The sequence below is a fragment of the Ornithorhynchus anatinus genome, chromosome 6 (assembly GCF_004115215.2).
Source record: "Ornithorhynchus anatinus isolate Pmale09 chromosome 6, mOrnAna1.pri.v4, whole genome shotgun sequence".
Lineage (NCBI taxonomy): Eukaryota > Metazoa > Chordata > Mammalia > Monotremata > Ornithorhynchidae > Ornithorhynchus > Ornithorhynchus anatinus.
The window spans coordinates 22,754,170-22,772,752 of record NC_041733.1 but is presented as its reverse complement, the minus strand read 5'-3'; the positions used below and the strand labels follow the sequence as shown (position 1 = coordinate 22,772,752).

The 18,583-nt window shown below is 41.9% G+C and overlaps 1 protein-coding gene across 4 annotated transcripts in view; it reads right to left on the bottom strand.

Moving 5' to 3' along the window:
* DOCK11 (dedicator of cytokinesis 11) overlaps positions 1-18,583 on the bottom strand; it is a 155,233-nt gene that overhangs the window by 96,498 nt on the left and 40,152 nt on the right. For all 4 annotated transcript variants that reach the window (XM_039912359.1, XM_039912358.1, XM_029067561.2 and 1 more), the window contains exons 2-9: positions 18,305-18,421; positions 18,121-18,210; positions 17,386-17,468; positions 15,825-15,894; positions 14,031-14,126; positions 4,387-4,521; positions 1,420-1,597; positions 977-1,056 (exon numbers count right to left, since the gene is read on the bottom strand). In XM_039912359.1, coding sequence (XP_039768293.1) covers positions 977-1,056; positions 1,420-1,597; positions 4,387-4,521; positions 14,031-14,126; positions 15,825-15,894; positions 17,386-17,468; positions 18,121-18,210; positions 18,305-18,328 — 756 coding nt within the window. In that variant the 5' untranslated portion in view covers positions 18,329-18,421. The remainder of the gene's footprint in view (positions 1-976; positions 1,057-1,419; positions 1,598-4,386; positions 4,522-14,030; positions 14,127-15,824; positions 15,895-17,385; positions 17,469-18,120; positions 18,211-18,304; positions 18,422-18,583) is intronic.

Here is an 18,583-nt window from a genome sequence, read left to right as displayed (position 1 = left end):
CAATGTGATTTATCTCATATCTCCCCCAGTGATTGGCTCATAGTAAACACTTAATAAATAGTATCATTTAACTGTTTCCACCCCTATGTCAACTATAGTATCATTTAACTGTTTCCACTCCTATTTCAACTCGGCTTTCTTCCTTCCTTTGCCAATGGTTTCCCTGGATCAATTGTTCACATTTAATCATTTTTGTAAGGTGGAAGTGAAACAAATATTAAAATCCCCTGTCTTTTCAAAGGCATCTATCATCACCTCTCCCAAGGGGTCACTATACCCTCTTGATCTTTTTTAGCCTGATACACTGGATGGGCTAACCAACTTCTCAGCTATAGCTGTGGCCTCCCCAGTTATAGATGAGGAGTATGAGTGGGTGAGTATGAGTGTGAGTGGGTGTGTGGCTGAGAACACTTCCCCAGGCCTTGGCCTGAGGGAAGAGTTTAGCCAAGTTTATCTTCACACCTCACATATCCGGCTTACCAAATCCTGTTTTCATACTCCAACATTTATTTTTGCAAGTTTTTGGTACTCACAAAGTCCATGTAATACAAAATTCTCAATTAAATATAATTTCCAAGAAAGTCATCTCAAGGCCTCCTTCAGAAATAAAAAAAAAGTTTCACTTATGAAAGGTTTTTCTAATAGCTTTCAAAAGATTCGGTTGATAAATTTACTATGGGAAAGTGAAAGTGAAAAAGAAGCTAAAGGCAAAACATATGAAATGTCAAGAATTTAGAAGTACTCCCTTCTGCCTGGTACACTGACAGCATGTAAGCCCCTCCCACCAGCCAGCAACACAATAGTCAGCATTAGCAGGTGCATTTAATTCATTTGGCTACAGCCTATTTTAGCCCTCTCAACAAACTTCTCTATTTGTAACTTTTAAATGCATTAACAAGTGAAGCTTGGCACTAAAATTTATTGATTCATCCCTAATTATCTTTGCTGAAACCAGCCGCTCGGGAGAATGACATACCTTCATAAGCTCGGGGTGCATACTTCTCTCCAAACTTTCCATGATATTCTCCGGTTTTCCTTGGCTGCTTGTTTCATCATCTGAAAATTCATGAAAAGCAGATGTTCCAGACCTTGCAGTCTGTAAGTAATCTCATAAGAAGATCCAAACCATCCTCTATCCAAGATTGATTACTAAGAGGCTTCGTGATGAGTGGAAAGCTTTAATGGAACCCTTGAAAATCTGCCATGGACTTCTCATCCATGTGGGAGTGTCCAATTTCAGGCCTTCTAATACACTAGAGCATATATAATACTGGGTACTTACATTTTTATATGCCTTCATATTTAACTTATATGAAGGAAAAGGTCAATCAGGATTACAAATTTACACTGAATGAAGGATGTTTCATGCCCTAGAGATGAGTGCATTACCTTCGTAAGAAATCATTCAAAAACTCTGACCTTGTACAGATTCCGCTGGGTCTTTTTTCTCTTGAACCAAACTGTCTGTATTGATCTGAATGATCTTTTTCAAAGTTGTGAGCCATTCCTCCATTTCCTGTTCTGTTTCAGCAGCCAGATAATGGCTGTACTTATCTAACATCTTGAGTTCAAAAGCATGACGCCTCATTTTGGGGCACTGACAGACGAAAAAAAAAAAACAAGCTTAGTAGAGTGTTTCAATGTTACCGTTTTTTCCACTAACGTATTTTAGTTCTGTTTACTGTTCTACAATTACAATATGTCTGTGAAACAAACACACCCACCATAATATTTAAAGCCTTCTGCTTTCTCCATTAGCATCCTCTGCCACAAAAATCACCACGCTGAGATATTTTCCTATTTCCATCCTGCTTAAAGTTTTCTTGACTATTTATAGTTTTCTAAATGAATCTTCTTTGAAAAGCAGTCATGAATGTGGCCAGAATTACTCTACACAATATATAAAGGGCATAAATGCCAAGAATGCTTTACTCAAATTTGCTCCCCACCCCAAAAAAAACCCACAAAAACAAAAGGATTCTTCTACTGTCTGCAAAATGATATCCAACATGATAGCATAAATGAAAGATCACATGGGCACATGACATCTGGCCCTGTTATAACCCACACCCTGGTACTCCCCTGCCCAATGGGCAGCCACCAACACACACAGCACCCAGCATAGGGGCTGCGGCTGCCCCTGGCCACAGGCCTCTGGAGGCGATCCAGCCCTTTCTTCAGCTACAAGGCTCCATCAAGCCTTCCCACCTACCCCCTGCCTCCATCAGCTACAGGGGTAGATGAGCATTGCTCCGGGTGGGGAGGAGATGGACGGCATCAGTCAAGCTCATCCAGCTGAAGGCCTGGAGCAGCAGGGACAGAGAGCTGGCTTTATTCCTGTCTTCACCCGAGAGTGCCCCCCAGACTTCCTGCACCCCTCCAGAAGCCAGAGCCGTGCCAAACTCACTGTAGGAGCAGAGGACCTGAGGCAATCCAGTCTAGGATTCCTGCCTTGGTCTCAGGCCAGTAGGACAATCAGGACAAGGCCACTTCTCTCCCATAACTATGAATTCCCAAACCAGTGAAATTCCCCGCCATGTATTCCCTGGTTCAAAGGGCCTGATCCAACAATCCCCGAATCAGTCGTGCCAGCCCCCCTCCTGACGCCACCTGCTTGTCGGCAGGAGTCAAGGTGAAGGGATGCTCAGCAATGAAAATAAAAAAGGAAAGCATCCACCTCCAATTAATTCAGAGTGGAATATCATACTGGCACTTAATGTTTTATGGCTTACTTTCACTTTGATCCTACATATTTGCTCTATTCAACCACTACACCCCACCACACATGCATTCCTACCCCCAAGCCCACCTTCCAACTGTTTCAGACCTGGCTTGTCCACCTCCACCTCCAACCTCTTGCTCGTGCCAAGTTTTCTTTGGTGGCTTAGTGGAAAAGCATTGGTGGAGAAGCAGCGTGGCTTAGTGGAAAGAGCACAGGCTTGGGAGTCAGAGCTTGTGGGTTCTAATACTGGCTCCGCCACTTGTCAGCTATGTGACTTTGGACAAGTCACTTAACTTCTCTGTGACTCAGTTACCTTCTCTGAAAAATGGGGATTAAGACTCTGAGCCCCACCTGGGACAACTTGATAACTCTGTATCTCCCCCAGGGCTTAGAACAGTGCTTGGCACATGAGAAGCAGCATGGCTCAGTGGAAAGAGCCCGGGCTTGGGAGTCAGAGGTGATGGGTTCTAATCCTGGCTCCGCCACTTGTCAGCTGTGTGACCTTGGGCAAGTCACTTAACTTCTCTGTGCCTCAGTGACCTCATCTGTAAAATGGGGATGAAGACTGTGAGCCCTACACGGGACAAACTGACTACCTTATATCTACCCCAGCGCTTAGAACAGTGCTTGGCACATCGTAGGCGCTTAACAAATACCAACATTATTATTATAGTAAGCGCTTAACAGATACCATTATTATTATTATTATTTGTGGAACACCCTTCCCACTTCAAATTCAGACAAGGCCAAAGCTGTCTCCAACTTCAAAACCCTCCCCAAATCCCACCTCCTCCAAGAAGCCTTTCCAAGTTGCATCAACCCAACAGTCATGTTTAGCACTTTTAGATTCATTCTCAGCACTTGTGTACCTATCAGCTTTTTGTATATAATAATTTATACAAGTTACTTATTTTCACTTATTTATTTACTCCCCCTACCAGGAATCTTCTCATTTGCTTTTGTTGTGCTCTCCCACGGTCTGAGTACAGTGCTCTGCATATAGTAAGTGCTCAGTGAAGACTACTGTTTGATTTAAGAGCTGGAGGCAACCTTTTCCAAATCCCACCTAGTACCTGTTCCCCCACTTCCCCTCCACCTCCTCCTCTTCCATCCTCCCACTGCTAATTATTTGCAGCTGAGGGGTTGGAGGAGAGAGACAACAGAGAAAGGAGGCCAAATTCCTGTAGCCCTGACCCAGAGGCTTCTGATGTAGCAAAGCACTGCACAACCTACAAAGGGATGTCACTACAGAAACTAGGGGATTGATGTTTGGGTGAGCCTTTCCACTATAACAATAATTATACTAATTATGGTGTTTGTTAAGCACTTACTGTGTGCCAAGCACTGTCCCACATGGGGCTCACAGTCTCAATCCCCATTTTCCAGATGAGGTAACTGAGGCACAGAGAAGTGACTTGCCAAGGTCACACAGCAGACAGCGGAGGAGCCGGGATTACTCAAGTCTTCTTCCCAAAACCAAATGTCGGGTTAAAAGAAGATGATTCTGAAGTGTTTCTCTCTGGCCCAGTCTTAGGAGAGTGGAAAATAAGCTAAGTCCATCTTAGTTTCTTGAGGGCAGGGATCATGATTACCAACTCTATTGGGTTGTTCCCTCCAAAGCGCTTAGTACAGTTCTCAACAATACCACTGGTTGATAGGCCTACCTGGACAACTTCAATGCAGGCATCTAAGTAGATGCAGCCTTTAGATTCCTTTGAATTCTTTTCATCTTTGTAGGAATTAAGAATATAAGAACCATCAGGAAGCTGGGTTAAGTAAAAATATCTTCTTTTGAATACCTGTGAAAACAAAAGGACATCAGTATTATACTAGTCACATTTATGTATGGTTCCTTTGATCTGAGGACCTCAAAGGACTTTGTAGACGGTATCTAAATAATTCTCAGGCAGGCCCGAGACATAAATGAAAATTACAATTACCCCTATTTGAAAGATGGAGAAATTGAGGTAAAATGACTTCAAGGTCACACACAGTAAAGAGCACACCTGAAGCCTGATATGAACTTGGATCTCTGTATTGTATAAGCTATCCTCATTTTTGCCTTTTCCCTGTTATATTCACAATGAACTAACAGCCTCGTTTAGCATTTGGTTCCTCTTACAACATAAATCAACGTGGGAAAAAAATTCTCAAAATTAGAGGTTCAGGGAGGAAAATATTTCCCTTTTCAAGATACAAAAATAAAACCATCAACACTAAAACCAAAGGCATGTCATCTTCTGAATTAATAAAAGGCTTATGGATCCAAAGAGATATGGAAGGGTTTCAGCCCTGGCACAGATGCCTCAAAGATAGGTGCCCAAATTTCTACTCTCCAAGTCACACTCTGTAGTGCGATGAGGACAAGTACTTGGGAATAAAATACTATAATGCAACCTTCACAAAGAGTTTGGATTTTGAAACTGGAGATGCCAAAGTTTGGACAAAATGTGCATAATGAATGGAATAGGGCCTTTCCTAACACTGGGCCTAGAAAACTTCTCCTATTTCCCATAAGCATTTTGATGCTCACCCCATTCCCACAACACTTATGTGCATATCCTTATACTCTGTTTCCCCTACTTGTAATTTATTTTAATGTCTGCCTCCCTCTGTAGACTGCAAGCTCCTTGTGGACAAGGATCAGGTCTACCAACTCCATTTTACTGTACCCTCCAAGCACTTAATACAGTTCTCTGCACTCGGTAAGGACTTGATAAACACCACTGGTTGACTAATTGATTGAAGCTTAATTCTGGTAGAAGTCCTGGGACTATAGATCTAGAAAGCTTGAAGTGGAAAAAGAACTTCAGAAAAGCACTCTTGGCTTGAAGGGGGAAATTCAACATCCTAAGCTTTTATTTTTTCTTATCAGCAGAAACTAATTAAAGAAGGTCACTTTGAATCATGTTTAGGTTGTTGCTAAACATGTAAAACTGATGAAATTCAAGTTGAAGAGAGTAATATTTGGAACAAATCCTTCCCTCACTGAATAGTATCAAATGTTTTCCTATGGTTCAAGCAAGCAGAATACAGAAACACGCTCTCATCTCTCAAAAGATCTCCCATGTACTTTTTAAATCTAACCCCTTTATCTGTGTGCCTCGAACCTTACTCCCTCTTATCTCTTAAAATTCTTGCTCCCACCTTTCTCTCTCTTTAAACCCTGTATTCAAACTCTAATTCTCCTCTGGCTTCAATCAATCAATCAATCATATAAACTGAGTACTGCATGCAGAGCATCATCCTGACCACTTGGAAGAGTACAACATAACAGAGTTATGGTAGACACCTTCCCTGCCCACAGTGAGCTTACAATCTACAGACAAGTTTACAATCTCCTTCCCTTCTGCCTATATCTCTCAAATACTAACAGAATAATCACTCAATCCCACCACTCCCTCCAGTTACTGCCCCATCTCCCTTCTCTGCCTAACTCCTTAATTCCTCCATTTCTTTCTAACAACTATATTATTGAGCCCACAATATATTTTTTGCTCTCTTTGTTCTTCTGAGGCTGTCCTCACCAAAGCTTCCACTGATCCTTCCCCCAACTGGAAAAAAACAATAGACTTCTCTGTCCTAATTAATTCTCCTTAACCTCTTAGCTCCTTCCAACGATGCTGAACATACCCTTCTCCTAGAAACTCTCTCCAGCCTTAGTTTTAGCAATACAGGACAGCTTTGAAGGTGAGACTGCAAAGTTTCTTAGTCATGACTGAAAGTGACCGATATCACATGTATCTGTTGACAGGAACATTCTCAGTTCTATCACAAAAGGTGTTTACCCTGCACTTTTTAGATTGAACACCATGGCAGAATTAGGGATAGTTTTTCCAGCAGTGCAGGTCTACCTGGATGAAGTGTGACACAATAGCAAAAGAACCAGGTGTGCACACGCCCAAGCTGAGAATTATAATATGTGTTTTCCTTAAACCAGGATTTTGCAAGAATTGAACTCCCACAGTATAAGAGAATGGGATGCACATTCTCCCCCCGTCCTCCCCAAGCTTGTTAGGGTACAACTGTCAGAAAAGTTTAGTGGTTGTGACTCAAAGCTTAATTATAATAAAATCTAAGCAAAAAATAAGAAAGCCTGTAAGAGACTATAGGAAAATCTACCAAATGTTTTCAATATAATGACAATAATCATAATAATAGTATGTTAAGTACTGTACTAAGCCCTGGGGTTGACACAAAATAATCAGGTCAGATAGAGTACCTATCCCACATGGGGCTCACAGTTTAAGTAGGAGGGAGAACAAGTAGTGAATCCCCAATAGATCGGTGGCATTTATTGAGCACTTATTGAGCACACAGCACCGTACTTAGCTTTTGAGAGAGTACACTACAATAGAGTTGGAACACATGGTCCTTGCCCACAAAGATCTTACGGTCTAGAAGGGGAGACAGTTATTAAAATATGTTATAGAAAGGGGAAATGGTAGAGTGCCAGGATATGTACATAAATGCTGCGGGGCCCATTTATGAGATGAAGAAAATGAGGCACAGAAAAGTTAAGTGACTGTCCAAGGTCACACTGCAAGTAAATGATAGAGCCAGGACTGGAACTCAGGTCCACGGATTCCCAGACCCTTGCTCTTTCCACTAGGCCACGCTATTTCTCTATTGACAGCTTTGCTGTTGAGAAAATAGGGTGAAGGAAGAGAAAATGCAGATTTTAGCATTCATATTATAGTCTTCTAAATATTTTCTTTATGCAGCTGTTTCACCATGAAAAGCCTGCTTTGCAGAAGTTATTTCCAATAGTAGCAAGGCACGTCACTATAATGAAAAGGCTAAAAAGGGATCTGAAATTATGGTAAATCACTTCCTGCAACACTGTAAAGGCATCAGAATGTGCCAGCGCCTTCAGCAAACTAATGAACCTTCTAAATTTGGACCTAGAGCTAATGGGAGGCTTTCAAAGTCCCCTTCAGAGGCTAAGGGATCAAAATCCTCTCAGAAATTCTTAAGGAGCAAGAGAGGAAGTCAGGAACATAACTTCCCTGACATTTATCATGGTTCACTTAGTTATCTGCCTACTGTCATTTCAATAAAAAGGCAGTTGTTCGAATGACTGTATAGGATAGTAGCAGCAATTATTTCTATCATGACTCTCATCTGAGAACCTCAAATCACTTAAAGATCATTAACTATGACTCTCAGCACCAGGTAACATTACCCAAATTTCACTTGGAAGAAATCTGAGGCACAAAAGAGCTCTCCAGGCCTCACAAGAAAGTTGGTGGTCGAGCTGGAATCATAACCACCCTCAAAATCCCTGAGCCACACTGCATATTCAGCTTCCATACAGGAAGCAAATGAAGAACACAGACTCTGAAAACAAACAGCTTTCTTTTTCTCAGAAGCTAATAAAATGCACCAGAAGGGAAATCACATGGCATGTGCACAGACTTGTTCCCCATTCCAAAGATCCCTCATCTACTACTCCACATGGTTAATGTATCTCAACACTTTAATAGTTAACTCGTGATGAGAGTCACCGACACCTTCTTCTTGATTTCTTTAGAGCAAAGTGGGAAAAGTGATAAATACCACCAGAAAAATACCTGGGTTTCTCAGGATGGGCACACCATGGTCCTAAGAGAGTCTCCTTTACCACCAATACCAGCAATAGAGGTGGCACTGAGGAGAATAAGGTTTGCCCAGTGGCAGTGCTGGGACCCTACCCCTACTCTCGGTTCACCTCTGGTCAAGGAAAGAGGGAGGGGAGAGCTCTCTGGAGAATGTCATCCTTTACATTTGGAATTCCCCAGCTTCCCATTTTGCTTCCTTGGGGACGGGATTAGAGATTCTTGAGAGGCCAAAATTTTCCACATGACACAGCCCCCTCCCCTTCCCCATTTTTACCTCCAGAGCAATGGGTTCGTCAGTGAAGGGGGCAATTCTGCTCTTCAAGGTTACAACACTCCCCACTCCCAAGTCCCCCTGAAAACACCAACTCAATTATGGTGCCAAGAACATGTATGCCCCCCATCTTGTTTCCTCTATGTCTTGTCCAAGATAGAGATATGCACGCAAGCACACGCACACACGCACGCACATACACACACACACACACAAATACACACGCACCCCACCCCACCCCCATACCCTATCTAAATCACTCTGTATGCTGGGAACCAGAATTGTAAGAAGCCGCTGGAGGGAGTGCATGGGCCACCGTGCTTACCTACACCAACCGCCTCCTTAGAAAAATGCATACTGTATACCAGCCAATCAAGACCTTACTATTTTCTCCTCTGATGTAGAAAGAAAGTGAAAAAACAGAAGTACCTATCTGCCCAGGAAGAGAATCAGAGCCTTTAATTCTAAAAAGTGACACAAAAAGAATCTCGCACAAGGCAATGCGAGATTCAATGCCCCATTCAAGCCTTTTAGTAGCTGAATGGGAGATCTGTAGATTTCAGAAGCTATCCACTTACCAATTATTTTGGCTCTACTATCCATATTGCATTATAGACAGATGAAATAAGCTAAATGTATTTCCAGTTTTGTTTCCATTAATAATAGAGCAGGTGAAAATGGAATTCATCTGAAAGTACAGACAAACATGAAGTAGACCTTTACTCGCTCCTTGCTTGCTTCTCAGTCAGCCTAATACATTAATAGCAACCTGAATAGCTGGGAGCCTTGGAGTGCCCCTTCTCTCTTCAACGATCACAAATTCGAGCCTCTACTTCCAAATATTTTGGGGAATGGGATGGATTAATTTAGGAGGGGAGCAAAGGGAGGTTTGGAGGAGATAACTTTGTAAATCTAGAGTTGTTTTGTGGGGATTTTCCCTGCAGAACTGCTACCCTGGGGGAAACCCCAGGAAACAAGTTTGACTCAACCAACAAACCCCAGAGCTCCAGGGCACAAACTCCCAAGCTCTGAACTTCTCAGGCGACAAGCTGCCAAGGATCTGTCTCATGTCACTGATTACTGTTGTTATAATTATCCATGTGAAACCAGCTGTGCTGATGCCTGGACTTGGATTGGGACTGCTTGCAAAGCTAGTTTAAGCATCTCTTACTAAGTATGGTAATTCTCTCCCACTAATCCATAAACTGATTCAAACCTTTTTTTCTGGTTCGGGGGAACTCAGGCCATTAAAAAATACAGTCAATCAGCACTTAGAACAGTGCTTTGCACATAGTAAGAGCTTAACAAATACCATAATTATTATTTACTGAGCACTTACTGAGTCCAGAACACTGAAGTAAGCACTTGGGAAAGTACATGATCTTACACTCTGAGTCACAATCTAGTGGGGAGCCAACCCTTATATCTCTTCCCCTTCCCCAGAACCGGAAACTAACCAGTGACGGAATTTACAAGAGACTTGCTTCCCCTTCCTGCTCCTCCAAGACTGTAAGCTCCTTGAGGTCAGGACTAGTATCTAACCAACTCTACTGAATTTTCCAAGCACATACTACATTGCTGTGCACATAGTAAATACTTAATAAATACCACTGATTGATTGGTGGAACTTGAACTCAGGAAACAACTCCTCATGGGACTGACAGGATCTCACATTGAGCTAATTTCCCTGGGTCCACAACGGGGGTGTGATTTGCGTAAGTGGTGTTTAGTTGGCTTATAAATTTGTCTGGGCGTCCTGGCGGTTCAACCAATCCCGAGGCGAAGCAGTTGAATTGCAACCCAACATGGCACTAGAGTCCCCACAACCCCAACCCAGCCATTCATATAATGCAATATGACACTGTCCAGCCATGATGTGTCCAGAACTTCTCAGGGTCTGGTGCAGAGCTCCTGATAATTTTTTTTGTCAGCTTTTTAAATAAAATGAGGCTTCTTGGGTCTGGTGAGTTACCACAGGTGATTCCCTGCTTTCCCCACTCCAGCCGCTCCTGCACACATGCTCCCCTTGGCCCCCATAGCTCTTCTGCCTCCTCTGTCCACTGATCCAGCTGTGGAAACTGAGCCCCGCTTCACCCACACAGACTCTGCCATCTCCCTCCCCCCGGTCCAGTGGTGAAATCCGTGTGCACACCCTCTCTTCACCCACACAACCTCCGTCTCCTCTCTCCCCTGAACCAGCGGTGGGAACCACATGCATATCTCTCTTCACCCACACAACCCTCCACTTCCCCTCTGTCCCTTGGTTCAGTGGTGGAAACAGTCGGTGCATCCCCCTTCACACACACAGCATCCGTCTCCTCTCTGTCCCCAGGTCCAATCATGAAAAACAGGCACACCCCTCTTTGAATACCACACACTTTGGTTTTGGTAGAAACTGCACACACATGCATGGCCCCAGCAGTCTGCTCCCCACATGCAAGTCCCTTCCTCCTATGGAATTCCATGAAAAGTTCTGCCTCCCTCTTTCCCGGCACTGCCCCCTGACTGGAAGATCAGACCACGTAGTAATTGAAACTGTGAGATGATCTGATTGACAAGTAGGCATTAAAACTCATTTATCCTATCACTTTGAAGGACTACTTAATAACATTTACCAATGCAAAATGCACCAATCCCCCGTGGAACCTCTCTAGCAGAAATGCCCTGACTACACCTGGGTATAATTCTCTTCTTACTCTCCCCTGAAATGATTCTTCCTTTCCTTCCTTCCACTCCCCTCTTCCTTAAGCCTCTACATCATAACTCTCCTCCCTCTCCCCCATTTCTTATTCTTGTTTCTCTTTTCTTTCTCCACTCTTCCCAAACTCACCCTTTACTCTCTGCCTCCTCATCAACCCACCCCATGCCCCCTCTTGCTGGCTCTTCTGATCCACTCAAATCCCTCAACCATACACACAGTGCCAGAGCCAAACTAAAGTTCTTATCCACCGAGACAGCAGAGCATCCCAAGTCACAGGAGGTGGCGGGCAAATATGAATGGTTGCCGACTCCTAGAAGATCTTCCCATGATCAGTCAACCAATCCCTGCTGCAGGGGCAACCTGGCCTAGTGGAAGGAGAACAGGCCTGGGAGTCAGAGGACCTGGGTTCAAAGCCTGGCTCTGTTTCTTGCTTGCTATGTGACCTCGGCAAGTCACTTAACTTCTCTATACCTCAGTTACTTCACCTGTAAAATGGGGATTAAATCCTTCTCCCTCCAATTTAGACTGTAAGCCCCACGTAGGATAGGGACTATGTTCAATCTGATGACCTTGTATCTACCCCAGTGCTTAGTCCAGTGTCTGGCATATAGTACCTAACAAATACCATTAAAAAAAATCAATCGACAGTAATTATTATTAATAATAATAATGATTGTGGTATTTGTTAAGTGCTTACTCTGTGCCAAGTACTATTCTAAGCACTGGGGTAGATACAAGGTAATCAGGTTGGACACGGTCCTTGTCCCTCATGGGGCTCACAATCTTGATCTCCATTTCACAGATGAGGTAACTGAGGCACAGAGAAGTTAAATAACTTGCCCAAGGGCACACAGCAGTCGTGTAGCAGCCGGGATTAGAACCCACGACCTCTGACTCCCAGGCCCGAGCTCATTCCACTAGGCCATGCTGCTTCTCTAGGCCATTTACTGAGCTGTGTAGTGTACAGGGCACCCAGCAGTAGCTTCAGGTATATTTTCCTGCTGCTGTTGTGCTTCGTGGTAGGTTTTCCTCTGCCATTACCGCATCCCCACTATGGGACTCATGCCAGGATTTCAGCTCAGCCAGCAGCACTGGCCAGGAACATAGCAGCTACTTAAATCTCGCCTTCTTCTGTTGCTGGGCAACTCCACCCCTCGCTGCACTTGGACATCTTTGTGGTCAATATTTCCTACGTACGTCAAAGTGCATCCCTTTATGACAAGTAGTCACCTTTTTATACTACCTGAAGGCCTTAAGCATCTCCATTAGATTAAGAATTTTCTGCATCTGAGTAAGAAATGAATTATAATCTCGATCTGCATCCTCTACAGCTGGAATTCACCCGCTTTCTAGCTTGAGCAATGAAAATGAAAAGGTTAATGATCACATGGGGAAGACTGCAGAAGGAAAATTAAACAAAAATTGAATTAAGTTTTCCTCTCATCGACACTCCCGGATTCTACTCACATGATGGGTGAAAGGCAGACTGACCTCTGATTTGGCTTAATGAAAGTATGGAATAAAAGCTTCTGGAGAAGGGTAGCAAGTTGTTTACACAAATACCGAGCTACTAAACAGATAGTTACATAAGAAATATTCTGTTTAAAGAAAAAGACTTGGACATTTAGATTTTAATTTTGTAAATGGATCTTCTTTCTGTACATCCAGTTTGGTCCTCCTCCAGGATTCCTTAAAGATCTTTATTTAAGAGCTCTTTGTCCATTCGTCTTCCTCTTTTTAACCCAGAGACATTGATCAGAAAACAGTAACTGATTTTCTTAATCTCGTTCCACTTCTGAATTTGGCTTGGTACCCAGAGCTACTTGAACTGAGGCAACATTTGAACTATAAACTCACTGTAACCTTCTGAACCCATTGTTATTTCCCTTCGGTCACCACTCTCTGAGGTAACAAATTCTATGTTTACTATCCATGGGAAAAGAGGTGTTTCCTTTTGTCTGCTTTGAACTCTGCACTCTTGCGCTTAAATGGGTGAGCCCTCGTCCTAACATTATGGGATTTGGGGAACAACAATTCCATATACTCCTTAAGCACACCCTTCATGATTTTGTAGGCTTCAATCATATCCCTTAGTCTGTATTTTCCTAGTTCTTTTAATCTATCCTCTTAAGGAAGCTTGGTGTTCCCCTGATCGACTTTGTTTCCCTCCTCTGAACCTCCACCGGTGCCGTTATATCCTTCCTAAAATACAGGAACAAGAACTACAAATAGCTTTGCGGACACAGGCGTATTCTGCCTTTTGTTCTGCCATCTCTCCCCTTCCTAATGATGCCCAGCTTTCAGTTGGCCTTTTGGGAGAAGGCTGCAGAGTGAATGGTTAATTTAAAAGAACAGTCTGTAATGACATCACAATGCCTTTCCTGAGTCATGGCTGATAGCTCTGAGCCCATCACCACAAAATTGTAATTTGGTTACTTCTCCCTAGAAGTGGTACTTAGCATTTGCTCAGACTTTTCTGCCCTTTTTCAGCCCCCTTACTCAGCTTTTTGAGAGATTTTCCTGAAGTGTTTCCCCATCTTTAGGGCTTTTCCGGGAGTTCAATGTCATATGCAAATTGAGGTCTCACTGCCAATTCTCCCCTCCAGATTACGTATGATGGTGTTAATAAAACCAGACCTAAACCAGCTCCCTAACTCAAATAGTCTCTTCTGTTACAAAAATGGGTGTTTGTGGCTCTGAGCTTTTTGGACAAAAGAATATTGAACTCCTCCTTACCTTCATGGTCACGGTGATGGTGCTATTGACATTTGCTTTATGCAGCCAGCCTTGTTTGATAACCCCCCCCTTCTGAGAACATAATGATGATGAATCCTGAAAGAATGCAAAAGATGGAGAAAAATTTACTCATATGCAAGATCTTTTCTTCTAGAATGCCTGATGCCACTGGGGTTCCATATCAATAGCAGGACAAAAGAGTGAAGTCTTACTGAATAACTATGACTAAAAGTAAAAACAGTTGCACCTTTTAGAAGAAATTCACTACTTTCCAACATAAGAGGATCCAGATTTAGATCATTTCTTTATTATGCTTTTCCTTTATTCAAAGACTGAATAGTCACAATTCCACCTCATTTAGCGACAAATAATTAAATATGACTTGGTCAGTACATGCTTTTATTACATTTTTCCTTAAATACTCATTTATGGAACATCTTAGATGAAATTGCTTCCTCAAGTTTTCTTTTTAATCCTTTGGTTAATGCTGCAAATCAAACCAACAGGGGCCCAATGGGTCTAAAAAGTTCACCTTGTAGTATCTAAAAGCATCCTGGAATTAACCATAGCATTCTGGGCATGGCATGGCAAACCCAATGTTTCTATTACCTTAGAGTAACAGTAAAGACGATTCAGTACAAGAGTCAAGCAAGTGATCACCAGCAAAGCAAGGAGCAAGCTAAATTACCAATGAAAAACTTAATCCCAATGATTGCAGAGGAATTTCGTAGTAGATTTTTCCCCATTCACTTCAATGCTTTAGTAGATGCTGTTTGATGATAATTTTGCTTCTTAAATTCAACTAAATTTACTTTATCATCTAAAATCATTTCAGATCCTTTGTTCTAATAATATGTACTCTTCTCAATATAAGTTTAAAAAACAAAGAGTATTTCCTATTTAAAGAATGGAAACTATTTCAGGCCATAAGAACATGAGCATACCAGGGTCCAGTCAACCCACAAGTCTTTTTCTGACAGCGGCACCAAACAATGCTTGGAGGAACTATGTGAAAGTTGCCTTCTTAACATCAATCCTCACAATTACGGGAGAACAAAAAAATGTCGGAATGGTCTGAATGTTAGGAATGGGACTCACAATATCTGGGTATTACCACATAAGTGGATGGGATAAAGAAATCACAGAGGCAACTGCTTATTGGTCTCTCTAAGTATTATCGAGATGGATTTAACCTCCCTCCCAGGCGCTAAAGGCAAGAGCAAGAATTGCTCTTGACAACTCTTACATGGAGTTTAAAAATTATTGATTGATTGATGGAGCTGTAAAACCCCAAAAAGAAATGGGCCAAGCCAAAGAGTGCACTCCTCTGGAAATTCCTCCAAGGGCGAAGAGCCTCCTGTGGGTTTCCATAGCTGTTTTGCAACTCAGGTGAAATAGATAATCTTTGTCACTGGTGGCTTAAACAAAAATCTGCTCTGCTGATGTGGTACCTGCCCTGTTTCCACTCTATCCCCTAGGGGGTGGCATTTCTAATTCTCCCAGTAAAACAGCCCAGAGGAAAGTTTTCCACTCATTTCCAGAGGAGAGGCCTAAGTCTGGCCACCTCCAAAGGCCTCTTGGATGCCAAGAGGAGAATAATTACATATTATTAAATAACATTATTAAAACCTGCATCAAAAACTAGACAAAATTACTTGCATGTGGAGCCTTCTATTTTAATTTTTAAAAACGTTTTCTTCTGTTCTGTCATTTCTGAGAATATGATTTGAAATCTTTCCCTCTGGATACCTCAGTTAAAAAGTTCATTACATTCACTCTCCTCCCCTTCCTTACCTCATCCTTTTCAAAGTCTTCATCAACTTCAAACACATGACTAGGGATCTTTTCCGGCCTCAAGGATTTGCTGAAAATGCAAAATCATTCGCTTTAAGAAAATGAAAGCCACATTGGAAAAAATTCCAAATGGAAGCTTTGATTAGTCACTACATATCTACATGTTATAATTCCAGTAAAAAGGCTTTTGGCTATTAAAATTTCTTAGGAGAGAGGACGATATTTTACCGGAATGATAGGTTGCATTAATCCTTTGGAGAAATTCTAATGTTTTAAAAAAAAAATCCTCACCCAATTCTGTTTTCCTTTATTTTTTTCTTTTACAAACAATAATGCTAGAGAAGAGTAAAAATCTTTGAGGTACCTTAATTGGAACCAGCAATATGCCAACTAACAATCACCAAACCTTCTCAGATCTCTTGTTTCCTCTTTTCAAAGGGAGCCCCTCGTATTTTCACCTGTTTCCAAATTTTCAACAGGTCTCAAGACCTCAAACAATTCTCCCTCGTTTATTTATTCACTCAAATAAAAAAGTCACCCTTTGAGATTTTGATCCTCTGTGTTCAGCAAGAACAACAGTCAATGGAACGATCAGTTTCAGAAAGACATCTATAAAATTATCTACTGTATCAGAGAAACAGAGAATAATACACCTGCAGCTTACTGCACACACACACACACACACACAAAAGGAGCAAAAATGTGATGGACCAATGAAAGATCAGAAATGCAAGCTTCATTGAATAAAAAGCAGTAAAAAACAGTTAAAATACTAAAATAAAATTTTCTAATTTGATGTAAAATGTAATATGCAGTTATATATTCTGAAGAAAAACATTTAACTACAAAAACCATACATATACAGTCAATGGTGGGTCCAAAACATTTAAAGCAACGAGTGCAGCTTGCATAACTTGTTGTAAAATCTATGATTCTTTTAATACACGTGTGCCATCTACCACTGTGCAGAGGGTGTCACTGCTTGCAGGTCTGTCTCTCCCTCAGAGCCACCCACTGCTATTTCAACTGCTGCAGGCCCTGTTGGCCTGTCTTCTGCTACTGCTCCAAGTAATCTTTATCTCTCCTGCCATGCTTCAAGTTTGCCTCAAAGTATCTGGTTTCCCACCTTCCATTTACCATTCAGGAACTGCCTGAATGTCTGGCTCTCACTCAATCTCTATAAATGGATCAGAAATGGACTGGCTGTTCTTGAGCAAATGGAGGAGGCTGCCCTTAGGATAGAAAGACAGAGCCACGACCAGCTACAAACCCAGTGAACAATGGCTATTTTCATTTGCCAGAAAATAGACTATAATGCTCGCAGAATAGAAATAACTCAAGACCACACATTGGTCTTTTTAGACACAGACAGGGAGAGTTAAAACACCTTCAACAGCTTCATGGTGACGGCACAAAAGACAACAGCGGACTAGAACGATACAGAGATTTATACTGATAAGAAAGGAGCCTAAATTGGCCTTGGAGAGGTTTAGCAGGGAAATTACCTCGTTTAGCAGGAAAATTACCTCTCCTGAAAGATTGCTCAAAATAATCAACTTACCACGGCAACATTCGAAAATCACTGGAGAAGTCCTCATACTTGTAGTTCACCACTTGCCAATCTGAGCTGTAGGTTTTAATACACTGAAAGCAAATTTAAATCAAGCAGTAATTGATATTTAATGAGCACGTACTCTAGGCAGAGCGTTCTACAATACAATAGAGTCGGTAGACTGTAACCTCGTTGTGGGAAGGGAATGTGGAATGTGTCTGTTTATTGCTGTATTGTACTCTCTCAAGAGCTTAGTACAGTGCTCTAAACACAGTAGACGTTCAATAAATATGACTGAATGAATGAATGAATGTATGTTGGCAGACATGCTCCCTATCAACAAGGAGCCCAAAATCTAGAGGAGGAGTTCAAGGGCATTAACTGAAAGCAGAGAAAACAGAGCCCAAATAGCTATCTTTTAAACACAGCGGTCAAAGCAGTCTAGGAATGCCCTCTTTGGGCTTATAAATGGAATTTAGACACTTTTGAATGCATCCGAACGTTTTCATGAAATCATACATCTCTGCTTCATATTAAATCAGTTCTACATGCAGAGAGTAACTGAAAAAATGGAAACGGTTACTTCCTGCAGTTGGAAAAAATTTTGGCTAAAACCACAGCACTGTATTATATATCAGCTATGACAACTATGTTGCAATTTAATGTTAGAAAGCCACTTTCAAGCATTTACTCTATAAAAGACTCTACATACACTATGTGAACAGCCCAGTATTTTGCTCCTACCTCTTTGACAAACAGACTCTGAGCCTTCTTTTCAGCATCTTCTGGAACAGTGGACTGAACTGTTCGGCGTTGGCGACAAATCACTGATACCTGAAAAGAAACATTCCCTGTTGAAAAGGTCTCCAAAAATGTCAGGTTCTTAGTGGGAAAAAAAAGTATTTGTGGAAAGTATCTCAGAACTCACAGATACATCCTCCATTGGAAACATAAGCAAGTCTCTGAGAGGATCGCTGTAAATCTGGGCTTTCCTTTGTGTGATGACATTTTCGTAGTCCAGGGGTTCAACAACTTTTGTCTTTTCCTTTGAAAGAATAAAAAAACCTCGTTGTCAAAACACATGAAGATATCACAAGGACAATCTAACCACCAGTAAACCTTCCTTTTCACCCCTCCTAGGTAGGCCTCGCTCCTTCATTCCACCAAAAATATCCTAAAAAATCTCTGCTAAGTGAATGCCAGATTT